The sequence below is a fragment of the Polistes fuscatus genome, unplaced genomic scaffold (assembly GCF_010416935.1).
Source record: "Polistes fuscatus isolate 324 unplaced genomic scaffold, CU_Pfus_HIC Scaffold7, whole genome shotgun sequence".
Classification (NCBI taxonomy): Eukaryota; Metazoa; Arthropoda; class Insecta; order Hymenoptera; family Vespidae; genus Polistes; species Polistes fuscatus.
In genome coordinates this window covers 2,266,167-2,279,982 of record NW_025113151.1, presented here as the reverse complement: position 1 = coordinate 2,279,982, position 13,816 = coordinate 2,266,167, and the positions used below count along the sequence as shown (strand labels likewise).

At 30.7% G+C, this 13,816-nt stretch overlaps 3 protein-coding genes across 3 annotated transcripts in view; 1 reads left to right on the top strand and 2 right to left on the bottom strand.

Annotated features, from left to right (window-relative positions):
• Positions 1-13,816, top strand: part of LOC122524225 (dynein axonemal heavy chain 1-like) — a 41,188-nt gene that overhangs the window by 12,374 nt on the left and 14,998 nt on the right. The gene's annotated exons all lie outside the window — the stretch shown is intronic.
• Positions 3,461-12,959, bottom strand: LOC122523836 (thyrotropin-releasing hormone receptor-like). Its single transcript, XM_043645738.1, has 4 exons — positions 11,634-12,959; positions 5,082-5,286; positions 4,418-4,523; positions 3,461-3,849 (listed from the first exon to the last, which is right to left on the bottom strand). The coding sequence occupies exons 1-4, from the start codon at positions 12,525-12,527 to the stop codon at positions 3,618-3,620; spliced, it is 1,437 nt and encodes a 478-aa protein (XP_043501673.1). The 5' UTR covers positions 12,528-12,959; the 3' UTR covers positions 3,461-3,617.
• On the bottom strand, positions 7,351-10,287 carry LOC122523835 (cytochrome P450 9e2-like). The gene is made up of 2 exons (XM_043645737.1): positions 8,545-10,287; positions 7,351-8,351 (listed from the first exon to the last, which is right to left on the bottom strand). The coding sequence occupies exon 1, from the start codon at positions 10,105-10,107 to the stop codon at positions 8,608-8,610; it is 1,500 nt and encodes a 499-aa protein (XP_043501672.1). The 5' UTR covers positions 10,108-10,287; the 3' UTR covers positions 7,351-8,351; positions 8,545-8,607.

Genomic DNA, 13,816 nt, shown 5'->3' with positions numbered 1-13,816 from the left:
TTGTCCTTGGGAGCGTTCTAATATTTCTCTTTTCATATATTTTCTTTCGGTAGCAAGAATTTTACGTCTTGGCCATCGAGCGTCGTGCGTTTTGTATACGAGTGCGAGTGAGAAAGAAAACCGATATTTCTCTCTTTCTATTTTTCTTTCGGTAGCGAGAATTTTTCGTTTTGGCCATCGTGCGTCGAGCGTTCTATATATCTATATATATCGGCGTGTAAGCGCGGCATTTTTAAATCGAATCTTGATGCTTATGGCACGCCGTTTCTTTATTTATTGTCAAAAATAATGAACCTTGAGTAAAAAAAAAATAATTAATTTTAACAGAAACTATTATTATTTAGTTGAGAGTAAAAATAATGAATTAATTTTGTGTCTCGCCATAAAATTAATTAGAATAATTAATTGATATAAATTCGTTGCCTCACAAAAATTTATTTGTATATCAAATTGAATACGTATTCTCTTTAAGACGAAATTTAAAATTTAAATATTTTTCCTATTAAATTATGTATTTTATAAAATTTTAAATTACTGACTTTTTGTCTCGTAAAAATTTATTAGTTTATCAAATTAAATACATATTTGAAAAAGAAGAATTTTATAACCACACATAAAATTAATTCAAGATATATATGACAGGATATTCTAAAAACGTGGAATTTATTTTTTGTCTATACATAATTTTAATTCATTTTTATTATGTTATAAGAAAACAGTAATGCATTCTGATTCATCTTCGAAGTCTTAAGAATTGTACGAAATAAATTGAGCTATTATCAATTGGTGCGTTAGCGTAAGTAGTAACGTCTTCGCTTCTCGCGCTGGGTATTTAACGTTCGATTCTTCGTGGGGGAATTATTTTTTTTATAAGTTTTTCTATCCTTAGGTTATATAAATTGTTTTTACATTTCCTAATTTCTAATTATATATAGAAAACAATTAAAATTATTACAAAAAAATTAAAAGCAATAAATTTTTTTACATCTTGCACAAATAAAGGAAGATTTATTATTTAAATTACAAATTCATCCTGTAAATATCATCCTAAAAAATGTCTCGTTTCGGCACGTTAAAAATTAATTTTTGTTATTTATTGGATATTATTTAATTTATAATTAGTAACTTTATTACTCGCGTAATAATGTTGATTTCTTAATAAATTTTATATCGTTAGTGCAAAATTTGAAAAAAATCTGAGGTTGGACTCACTGACTGTCTCCTTGTTAAGGATAGAAAAACTTATAAAAAAAATAATTCCCCCACGAAGAATCGAACGTTAAATACCCAGCGCGAGAAGCGAAGACGTTACTACTTACGCTAACGCACCAATTGATAATAGCTCAATTTATTTCGTACAATTCTTAAGACTTCGAAGATGAATCAGAATGCATTACTGTTTTCTTATAACATAATAAAAATGAATTAAAATTATGTATAGACAAAAAATAAATTCCACGTTTTTAGAAATTTTATCTTGATATTAATTTTTTGTTCAAATTCTTTTTCAAATTGATAATACTTGAATAAATTTTTATAAAAAAAGTCAGTAATTTAAAATTTTATAAAATACATAATTTAATAGGAAAAATATTTAAATATTTAAATTTCGTCTTAAAGAGAATACGTATTCAATTTGATATACAAATAAATTTTTGTGAGGCAACGAATTTATATCAATTAATTATTCTAATTAATTTTATGGCGAGACACAAAATTAATTCATTATTTTTACTCTCAACTAAATAATAATAGTTTCTGTTAAAATGAATTATTTTTTTTTACTCAAGGTTCATTATTTTTGACAATAAATAAAGAAATGGCGTGCCATAAGCATCAAGATTCGATTTAAAAGTGCCGCGCTTATACGCCGATATATAGATATATAGAACGTTCGACGCACGATGGCCAAAACGAAAAATTCTCGCTACCGAAAGAAAAAATAGAAAGAGAGAAATATCGGTTTTCTTTCTCACTCGCACTCGTATACAAAACGCACGACGCTCGATGGCCAAGACGTAAAATTCTTGCTACCGAAAGAAAATATATGAAAAGAGAAATATTAGAACGCTCCCAAGGACAATAATACTCGTTATCGCCTAAACAAATAGAAAAGGGAAATATCGGTTTCTTCTCTCACTCTCACTTGCATTCAAGACCGAGAGTCCCGAAGATTGCCGAAGATCCTTCGTTTGTGTATTAGTGCACACGGACGCTCGCACGCATACTAGCTCGCTCGCGTGTAAAACGCGACGGAGGGATAAGCTTGCTTTCTCCCACTCTTACAATTTTGTTCCCATCTTCAATCCAATTTTATGCGCTTATTTTTGAAAATACGAAGATAACTCATAGAACATTTTTTATGTATTTTTCAATTCTCTACAACTTTTGTTTGCAACTTTTTTCGATTAAATGCCTAGATTCTAAGATATGGCTATATTTTACCCTTTTTTACCCTTTTTCCCCAAGATCACGGTTGCTGACCTTATTATAATTAGCACCATTCGATTCAGCGTCGTCAACTTACCCTTAGATCAAATTTTGAAGCTGTTAGTAAGAAAGTTCCGTGGTGGGCCCGCGTTGACTGGCCTAGTTGTAATGGTTTATATAACCTTCAAAGAAGCTGATGTTTTTTTACCGTTACTATTTTTTTTTTTCCACCAGACCTTTTTAACATTAAACTTTGGATATGACTTTTAGTAAATGATACACTAGAGGAAAAATCATTTCTTCTTCGTTCGAATATTACTATACGTATATACCTATATATATATATATATATTTTTTTTTATATTGGTGCAGAATTACGGTATAATGTATAATATATAAGATATAAAATATTTTGTTTGTTAGAGTTTCGAGGAATAAATTGTCGGATGAATATAAATATTAAAAAATAAAAATTGTTGTTCGAATTACACGGTAGATTCGATATAATCTTAAAGATTTGTTTATTTCCATTGAATTCACATATACGTATGATGCACGTATTTATTTAATATTCCGTGTAATCTAATAAAGTATACCCAAATAATCTTGTTTGTCATTAACCGTTGCAACAGACGAGTAGCTTTATCTTTAAGTAACTATCGATCAGCATGTACACAGAGATAGTAATAATGTTACGCATATCACTATATCCTGTTTTACCACTCGACAACGCCCCTGATATCAACCCGTATCGATGACATTGTAATTCAAGTAACAGATGTGTCCCTCTAACTATAATTCGTACAACACATCGTATAGAAGACGACAATGACGAATATCAAATCTTACGATAGAAATCATTTTATTTATGTTTACTAACAACTATATTATTTATTCCACATTCACATTGTCATGATTATCATATATATTAGTTCGCGATAGAAACTTTGAAATAATCATGGTAGAGAGTAGTGTTCCGATCGACATTATAATTCGTGAATCATTCATGGTTGAAATATTTTTGGTATCATTTTGGTCAGTCTTGGTGAGATAAATTGTGTAAATTTCATTTAATGCCATTGAAATGATGGTATTTAAACGATCCTCTATGAATTAGCCGGGTCTCTAATGTTCATCATTATGATCGTTTCTGTCCGACTTCTACCGGATCGATGATGGCGAAATAGCTATATGTATCTCTGAGGATTGCAGTGGTATCTGGTCATGCTCTTCAAAACTTTGCGCAACAGTTGTTCCAGACAACGTCGAAACGTTATGCCGCACATGGCATAAAGGAGGAAATTGATACTGAAGTTGGTGTAGTAGAGAAGCATGAAAAATTGTTGAAGACACCAAAGCAGGTTCGGTGTATCTCTTCGTGCAAGCGTGAAGAAAAATACGCATAAACGTATCACGTAGCTAAGAGACCAATGAATATATACGTTTTTATAAGATTAAAATATTATATCGTCATATATTTGTAGGATTCGTGAAAAAATTGGGCCGTTGGACAGACTGGACCGGGACTCGAACCCGGATCTTCCGCTTTCCGAGCGACTGCTCTTTAACCAATTGAGCTATTCAGGGTCCACCGTCCAATCTCCTCACGAACGCCTACTTAAGTGTTTGGCCTGGAGGTGCTCGCATCCCACATATTATTACGAATTTTTGATTAAATTTAACCTTTTTTTTTGTAGTTTAAATTTTTAATTTAAATCATAAAATATACTCTTTTCTTTTGCTTTTTTTTTTTTTTTAATATTTTTCCATTTCGTATTAATTATCCAATTAGCAGCGATAGTAATATTTAATTATCATTGTTAGAAATATTTTACATATGATTTTCGAGAGAATAAGGAGAAATGTTACTGTGTTATATTTGAATTTAAATTGCACCATTTTTCTGTTCTATTGTTTAATTAATCGAAAATTGTATAAATATTATTTTAGGAAAGATATTTAAAAATAGAGAGTCTTGTTCACCTACCTTGGAGAATTGAGAATGATAAAAACCGTGCTGATCAGTAAAAGCATTTTTGTAATACTTTGTTGATTTCTAGTGGATGCGAGATTTCGCGAAGATGATCGTACGTCTGAAAGATAAAAGAATGTCGTTACGATTAGATTTTGAAAAAAAACATTTTTATATTTTGTAATTTTAAAAATTAAATTATTTGTTTTCTTGATTTTTTTTTCTCGAAATAAATTTAACCACGCGCATTCGTTTTTTTTAATTATGTAGATTATTCGTTTCATGCGATTTTAATTTGTTAAACCGTGTAAATAAAATATTGAAAAATACAAAATAAATCTGAAGAGGAAAAGTAATGAAAATTCCGAAAAATTGAAATAAATTTTGTTCATCGTTGGTACTACATTTTAAGACAACGAACCGACTCGGGTTTTAAATTTTGCAAAATACATTTAATCTTTAACAAATGTTAAAAACGTTTCGCTTTAAACACTCGAGATAAAATATACGTATAAAATAAATATTTTGACCGCGCGAAATGATACGACAACGTAAAAAGATTATTGACCGTGTATAAATAAATTGAAATATGTAGAAAAATTTGGCGTTAATGTGAAAACGCGTTTACAAATATACGAAATCATTTATCGATGCCATAAGTAAAAGTAGTTAAACTCACGTATACATCGAGCTTCTATTTCGGGTAACTTGCAAGCATTTCTTGGTGTAGACGGTGGTAATGCAATCGATGTAGGTTGATGCCTTGAATTTTGCGAATGATTGGTCTTCGAAGAATGAAAAGATTGTTGAGATGGTGGTCTACGTCCTCCAATAGTTGTACCCATATTAATACCACCAGCATCTTTGTTACTGCTACTGGCACTCTGTAATGTATTTTAAATAGGATGAATTTTGGTCTACGAGCACGATCAACGATATTCTATTTAGGTATGATTACGTGTTAAAGGCTAAAAAACATTGATTTACGAACGTTAAGACATTTACGAACTAACAAAATCATTGTCTATTATATATATATATATATATAGGTAATAATTTTTAGTTTATTTACGATACGATCTTTAGAAATATTGTTCGTATCTATAAATAGATTAATTTAGGAATTATTTGTTTTAATTGAAATATTTATTTTTCTCTCGTAGATATAATTGTAATTTCGATTATAAAACATGTTTATTAAACGACCCTTATTTACTTCGATTAAATTAGAAAAATGTTTATAATAGTTTCCAATAGAATCGTACATCGTAAATCTGATGGGTCCAAATTGTGTCACGTATTTCATTAAAGAAACTGCATTCGTCAAATGGGATAAATTGGACGAATGAAACTTTCTTTTATTAAGAATCTAGAGTTTTTATATTGATATTATTAATCGTAAAATAATAAATAAATTTTATTTGTAAGTAGTGGAAGAGAAATAAGCTATAAGTTCTTTTCGTTGGTATTATTTTTGTATCATGTCCTTTTAATTAAAATTGATATTATTCGTTAGCAGTTACAGTCAAAGTGATATATCTTTGTCACAATGAAAAATGTATTTATTGTTAACGGGTAGATGGATCTTGTCTATCTTATATGTTGAAAGATTAACTGACTGAGTATTGCTAGTATCCTATGATTAATAGAAAACTTCTCAGGGTGCCAATCAGCTTTCGATACTATACAAATTGGTTGCGTATCTTTTGCGCAAGTATTCGTTTCGACAAATAGTATCTTCTGATGAAATGTCGATACTTTATTTTCATTCGTTTTTCCGATTGCAATATGTTTTACTTTTAGTTTGATTATTATTTCATACATACTACATTGCTACAATAGTGTGTGTGTGTGTGTTTTTTCATTTTTATTTATTTTTATTTATTTTTATTTATTTTGTTTGTTCTTTTTTTGTTGTTGTTTCATTGTATAATAAAATCAACATAGTTTTGTAATACATATCCTCATCTATTTAATATTAGAATATAGAAATAAATGTATACAAAGAGGAAATGCGTATTCATTTAGATTATTAAACATCAAAGGGAAAATAATATTAATATAATAGTTTATAAATGGTCATGGTAACAACTTAAAATGTAATTATTATTCAACTTCAAGTAGATACGCGCGTATTTGTATTTGTATTATATACAACGTTTGTTTGATTGTACGCTTATCTTTTATTTGATTGATTTCTGTCTCATTATCTTGCATTTTTATTAAACCCTTTGAGAAATGGAAAGAGTAAAATATTATCAGATAATAATTTCATATTTTATTTCACTTGTCGTTATAGATCACTCGTATTTTTGTAACTATCGGTAAACAGGTCATATCATGGTAAACAGCTTGATCATGCATACACAGCCTTGACACTGAATACTAAATGATTTAAACCAGACTAGGTCTGTTGTTATACTATTAATTTCAGTAAATCGATCACAATCAAAGGTTAAGGGGCTTACTATCTTGATTGATTTTTCAAACTATATTACAATATTATTCATACACTTGTTTTTTTATTAACATGACGACAAAATATTCAATGTTCGTGTATAAAAAGATGAAAAAAGTGGTAGGCGATATGTCGTTAAAAAAAAAAAATAAAAAATACAGGATACACGGTTTCGTATTCGTAACTGTAACGAAGTAACAGGACTTCGATATATTCGTGTTTTAATCGATAAAGAGAACTGAACCGAATATGTTGAATTTGAAAATACAGATCGTTATAAAAAAATATATAGTTACGTATTTAATGGCAAATGGTTGTTGAAAAATACGAAATTATCCAAAAATTTTCATTATAGTTGACGAACGTTTCACGTATGAGTGCGTTTAGTCCGAACGAATCTCGGTTAATTTATTTTGGTAATATTGTTATCCGGACAAATGAGATAAATGATATATATGAGGATAAAATTTGATATTTTAAATAAGATAAATTCATATTAATTAACTTTATTCATTAAGAAGCGTAAAATATCTCCCACGTGCATTTTATTATTTTGTAAATATTTCTTGATACAACTTTTCGTATTATTTTACGTATTTTATCGTGTATTGTTTCATATAAAGCTTAGCTAGTCGGGGGGTAGGAATATAAATATTAAAATATTTTTTATTTTTCGAAATTTGTCGTTTCCATTGAGAAGAGAGCATGAAATTCGTTAGTTTTTTTTAATTATCTGTACTGCCATGCCTTATGACATTTAAAACTCGTAGTCAACAATAGAGTGTTATAAATATATATTATCCTGGAATATCGTCGATTGTAAAACCTACGCGTTATATTATTTCGAAGAAATTCTTTTTCTGAATTTAATCTGAACCACTGGTACGAAAAATATTCATTTAATGCGACACATTTGCAAAGAGAGAGAGACAGAGACAGAGTTATTTATAATTAAACGTATTTATTTGTAACGTTATACGTATTGAATTACAAAAGAACAGTTACAAGATATCATTGCACCTATCGTATAACATTGTTTATTATGTCCCGATGATTTACATGTGCATTTATTTTTGCATTTTATCGTATCCTCCCACTAATTGTCATTTTGCTTCAATCAATGTTCTCGATTAAAATGTCCTTCGAAAATCTTGGCGGGTCATTAAAAAAAAATATGATTAATGTTTCTTCGATAAATGAAAAAGTAACACTCAAGAAGTTAAAATGTGTCGATGCTCGAGTTGAGTAAAGATGAATGGCAACGCTTACATAAGTCAGGGTTATTTATACGCATCGTTCGAAAATAGTCGACAAACCCCAATCTCTGTAGAAGAAACGTTTCACCAATGCAAGCAAAAAAAGTCTTCCGATGAAGCAGCATTAAAAACTTAAAAGTCTTTGAACGGTGCAGCTAGAAGAATGCTTGTAACGTTTTTAGAAATTTTCATTATTTTTTCTATGATGATTTAGTTACAAAAGTGTAAGGTGAATCTGAAATAAAATTACAAGTAGTACTTTACTTCTTTTCTTTTTACAATTAGAATTCCTTTTTTTTTTTATTTGAAATATTATTGCAATATGAGATAGTCGGACTTTTTGTAAAAAAATAAAGAAAACAATGTTCTTTCGAATAAATTAATGAGATTTTTCTATTTAAAAAAGCAAAAAGCAACATAATTATTACCATTAAGTTAAATTATAATGAAAACTTTTAATTTCTTCGGTAATTACTTATTTCTTTATTCTATCAATTATCCTTTCCTTTTCGCGTTTGAATTTTCAACCAGAAGCCATTTTCAGCCGTCATGACCATACTTTTTTTACTATATTTCATTGGTACTTGAGTTTTAGATGATATTTTAAATTCGCAATTGGCTATAAAATAAAAAAATACAACTTTGCAGATGATTAGGGCGTATCTATTTCCAATACAAATTCTAGGCCCAATACCGAAAGGAAAGTAAACCAATGGATCAATGTTTCCATCGATAAATCGATTTGGATCAAACTTATTGGGATTCGGATAATATTTCGGATCACGATGTATGGCATAAGGCAAAAACCAAACGCTCATTCCAGGTTTAATGGTAAACGATTTTTCTCCTGGTATTGTCGGTGGTAATTCAAAACTCTTCGAACAAAATCTATCGACAAACATAGTCAATGGGTAGAGTCTCAAGGTTTCGTTGATCACTGCATCCAAATATTTCATATTCATGATAACATCATAAGTAGGTTGGCCATTAGTTAATTTCAAACATTCGTCTATTTCATCTCTCAACTTGTTTTGAACTTCCGTGTTTAATGCTAATTCGTAAGTAAGAAAACTCATAAATGTCGAGGTCGCGTCCGATCCAGCGAGGAAGAACAAAAAGGCTTGCGACGTCATGTCGTCATAAGATAATTGCATTTTATCTCGCGATTCCATCATCAATTGAATCATGTCAGGACGATTAATACCATTATCCTCTCTCGTTTTAATATTGTCTATGATAACTTTGCGAAAAAAATGGTGCACCTTGTCGCCGAACAATTTGATCCGAAATAATTGAAACAACCATGGAAAATTTCTGCCGAGTAATAATTTCAACGAGACTATACTGTCGAAGTTCAATATTTTTTTGACGAGAGTAACGAACTCGTTATTTGGATCCTTCATGGAATCGATGCGAATCCCAAACGCAGTAGTTGCTACCACGTCGTTCGTATAATTACAAAATATGTCTTTCATTTCGGTAATCCAACCGTTTACAGATTTCTTCGCTATATGACGAACAAAGTTGTCCGCGCACTCTTGTATCAATCCAAACATCATCTTCATTTTACTCGAGGTGAACGTAGGACTCAACGTTTTTCTCATTTCACGCCAATTATCTCCGCGTAATTGAAAAAGATTCTTAGCAAGTAGAGGCTCGTGTTCGATTACAAAACTCGTATGATCGGTAAAGTTGTCGAAGTTTTTAATAGCAATCGAATTGATTAATTCGGGATCACGTAGAATTATAACAGGACTTCTGAAATCGTAAAATCCGAAATATTTCGTTTGCGAATATTTATTGTACATATCTGCCAATATCAGGTGAACTGGTTTACGTCGGAAAAAGAAAGCTGCAAGATTGCCGAATATCGGTAACGGTCTATCGTGAGGTAATCGATTTTCTTTGAAATAAGAAACATCGCGTATACGAAAATGATAAAGACCCAAGGCTACGGCAAGTACAGTTAAAATAATCACAATGATCTCCATCGATAAAAAAATTTCCTTTGAAGTTTCTTTTTTTTTTTTTAAACGCGAATATCTTCTAACTCTGTTTGGAAAGAAGAAAAATATCTTCAGAAAGAAACTGTACAATTTGTATGTTATCAATTCGAGTAGCTACGAACGACTAACAGCAGAAGATGATTTGATACCACTTGAGAGTATTTGAAGCAATGATCATCGAGCAATTATTCACTTGATAGCATCAAAGATCCATATATAACTAAAGATAACGACTTATAAATCAAAAGAATCAAATTCAAGATGATTTTCATTTCATTTTCAATGAAGTATCGTTTCACTTAAGTACAAAGAATAATGAGCAAAGGTGTGCGTTTTTTCGTTTTTCTTTTTTTTTTTTCAAATATTCTTATATAAATTTTCAGATTTATGTTTTTATATTCAAAGGCCACACGCAAAGTTATATAAGATAAATTAAAAACAAATAGTTTAGATAATTGATTAAAAATTACGTACAATAAGTAAAATTAAACATTGCAAATGTGCGTAAATATAATTATTATATATAATTTTATATCCTTACGGTAATAAAATATAAATTAAAAAAAAAAAAAACGAAAAAAAAAACAAAATATGATGAAAATGTTGATTTTGATTTTACGTTTCTGATACGATGCCAAAAAAAACTACTTGACAGATCGAAACATAACAAGGTTCTAAATCACGTCTGAAATGTTTGTTGTTAGAATGTAAAATGATTTTGAGGTTTAGGATTTTGGTTTGATGTCGATAAACGCGACTAACAAAATCCCCATGCCGAGAAAACGAAATTATTTTACGAAAAAATTCACGATACAATATATCACGGACAGACGGGGGATGTTCGTATACAAGAAATAGAATTGAATTTTCGTTATTCGAAATATATTACTTTGCATGTTAGACAAGTTCGTAGAGGTAATCCCCAACGTTAAATTCATCTTTTTTTTACTAATCTTATAAGATTATAAAACGAATAGTTTATGAATGACAACGGCATCAAATCAACGGATATTCATTTGATATTTTAAAAAATTGAAATCAAATTAAAACGCGTTTCAAATTTGTTAGTCTCTAAATTGTTCTCGCAAATTTAATCACATATCTATGGGACAGCTGTGCCGTATCAAAGTTTGTTGATGTTCCAAACAAACATATATACGTATGGGTACATACATACCAGTATTCTTCCACAAAACTGGAATATTTGAGAAGAATATAGTATCGCATTTTTTTTTCTTTTTTAACTAAGTATATCTCTTTATTTTAATCCAGATTGAAATATGAATACGCAACAACTAAACGTGGCTAAGTGTTTAAGTATAAAACGTTACGAGAATGTGGAAAGATAAGATTGTGTATTTATGAACATATCATGCAGAATAGAACCATGCAGTTTCTTGATATTGTCTTGAACTACGTAAATGTTTAGCGAAAGAGAGAGAGAGGAAGAATGAAAGAGAAATACGCGAAAGAAAGGAAATTCACTAAAGAGATAATAACTCAGTACTCACCGGAATTTGGTTTAGGTTGATTTCAGATCTTTCTCTGCTTGGACAGGTGGTGGATACACTCGGTGTTTGTTTAAATCTTCGACTGAATCTAAGAAGATTTCTGGTGATCATGGTATTCATAACGGTGATAAGTACAAGCGGTACTATCAAACTGGCAATGGTATCGATGATACTGATGATTCTCATTGTTTCAAGGTGTTCTATCTTGAGACCACAAAATTCATAACCATCGTGAACTTTGACGACACCGGCGGTAATAAATGCGTATGAATGACTTGCCAAGGCAAGTATCACCAATATCAAAATGATAGCTTTTGCACGTGCTATGGTACAAATGTGGGGCCGATGCAACGGATATTGAACGGCTATGAATCTTTCAACGGTAAAAGCAACGATTAACCAAACGCTGAGTGAGCTACAAACAGCGCTGACGTAGACCAAGGTTTCGCACCAGCCGTCTTTGTTGAAAACCATTAATCCAACGGTGTCATTTAGCCAAACTAAAAGTAGGGAAACCAGGAATCCAAAATCCGCGGTAGCCAATGCAGCGAGATAATAACTCGAGCTACGCATTTTTAAATGGGTATTCAAAAATACGACGCACGATAAGAGATTTCCAACCAGTCCCAATAGGATAATGGCTGGAATGTAATAAGTGTGGAATAATTCAAGTAAAAAGTCCATCGAGCTGCAATCTTCCGTTGTAGTATCCTCTTCATATTCAATAGGTTGATCAAAACTTATGTTCCTGTTGGAAAGATTTGCGCTAGTTACGTTCGTCCATGCTAATATCGAATCAACTGATCTTCGTACACGTGGTAGAGCACTTATCGTTGTCGTTATTTGAATTGGTCTTGAATTCGTCGTTGTCACATTAGACGTACTCCAAAACATGTTGCGAGAATACGATTGTGTTGTTTGTTGTTGTTGTTGTTGTTGTTGTTGTTACAATTATGACAAATATTTCAAGATTATTGATCGTACATTAACGTGTCTCCTTTGTTTTTTATTTTTAATTTTTTTTAATTTAAAAATACAAAGCACGATACTTTAAAACAATTTTCACTTCTAATTAACTCTGTTACCAGGGCCTACGAGAAGGTTCACCCTTCTGCGAGGTGAACGATTTCTGTTACTCGTATTATCGATTAAGGATGACGTGCTGATTACTTCTTTCACGGTTAGTTACCCTGTTGAAATTTCTTATTATTCGTTGCGTAGAGGTAGTTGGGGTCAAGTGGAAGTGGGTGGTGGTGGTGGTGCTACTGCTGCTGCTGCTGCTGAGGTATTTTTGATATGTTCGTTTTGTAGGAAATATTATTTTTTGTTCGTTTAATCGGGCCAATTATTTGAATGATTAATATTTATTTGTACGATAAATTGTATTAGATATATTTTCAATATTTTAGTATTGCTACTCAAGGACTTTAGATTTTCTTTTCTATCTAATTTTGGAATACTATAGTAAGCACGATGTTTACGGGAAGTTAAGCCCTCGTTCATTCATAGTTGCTCTCGCTAACGTAAATAATCGATATAAATACTCTCTCGGAATTACCGAATGAGACGATGACGCAACACCAATGAAATGTGGAAAGCGACTTGTTTATGGTGAAAATAATAGATGTTTAAATAAATCTAAGGATAGTATAAAAGAAGAAGTAAGATATACGTGTATATGTATATAACTACAGATACATACACACCCTCGCTAAGTTTTTACTCGTCTCTAATTGTGAAAAAGAAATTGATGAAAAGAAGAGATTAAGAGAATGAGAAAAAATGTAAAAGAGTGAGAGAGAAAGAGAGACAAAGTGTTCGTCGTTTATTTAAATTTATTTCTTCTCTCTCTTCCTTTTCCTCTTTTTATTTATTATTAATTTCTCTTATTTCTGTAAGTTACGCGTGATATGTTGATAGAATTTAAAATGCAAAGGTATTTGTGTGTGTGTAAGAGAGAGAGAGAGAGAGAGAGAGAGAAAGAGAAAGAGAAAGAGAGTGTATCCGTCGTTTATTCAATTTTAATCATCCTTCCGTACTTCCTTTTTATTTATTATTAATTTCTGTTGTTTTTGTAAGCTACGTGAGATATGTTGATAGAATTTAAAAATGCGAAGGTGGTGGAATGTTTTTTAACGTCGTAGGTAGTTTCCGTTTTTAAGATTTTTCAATTGTCAATTTTG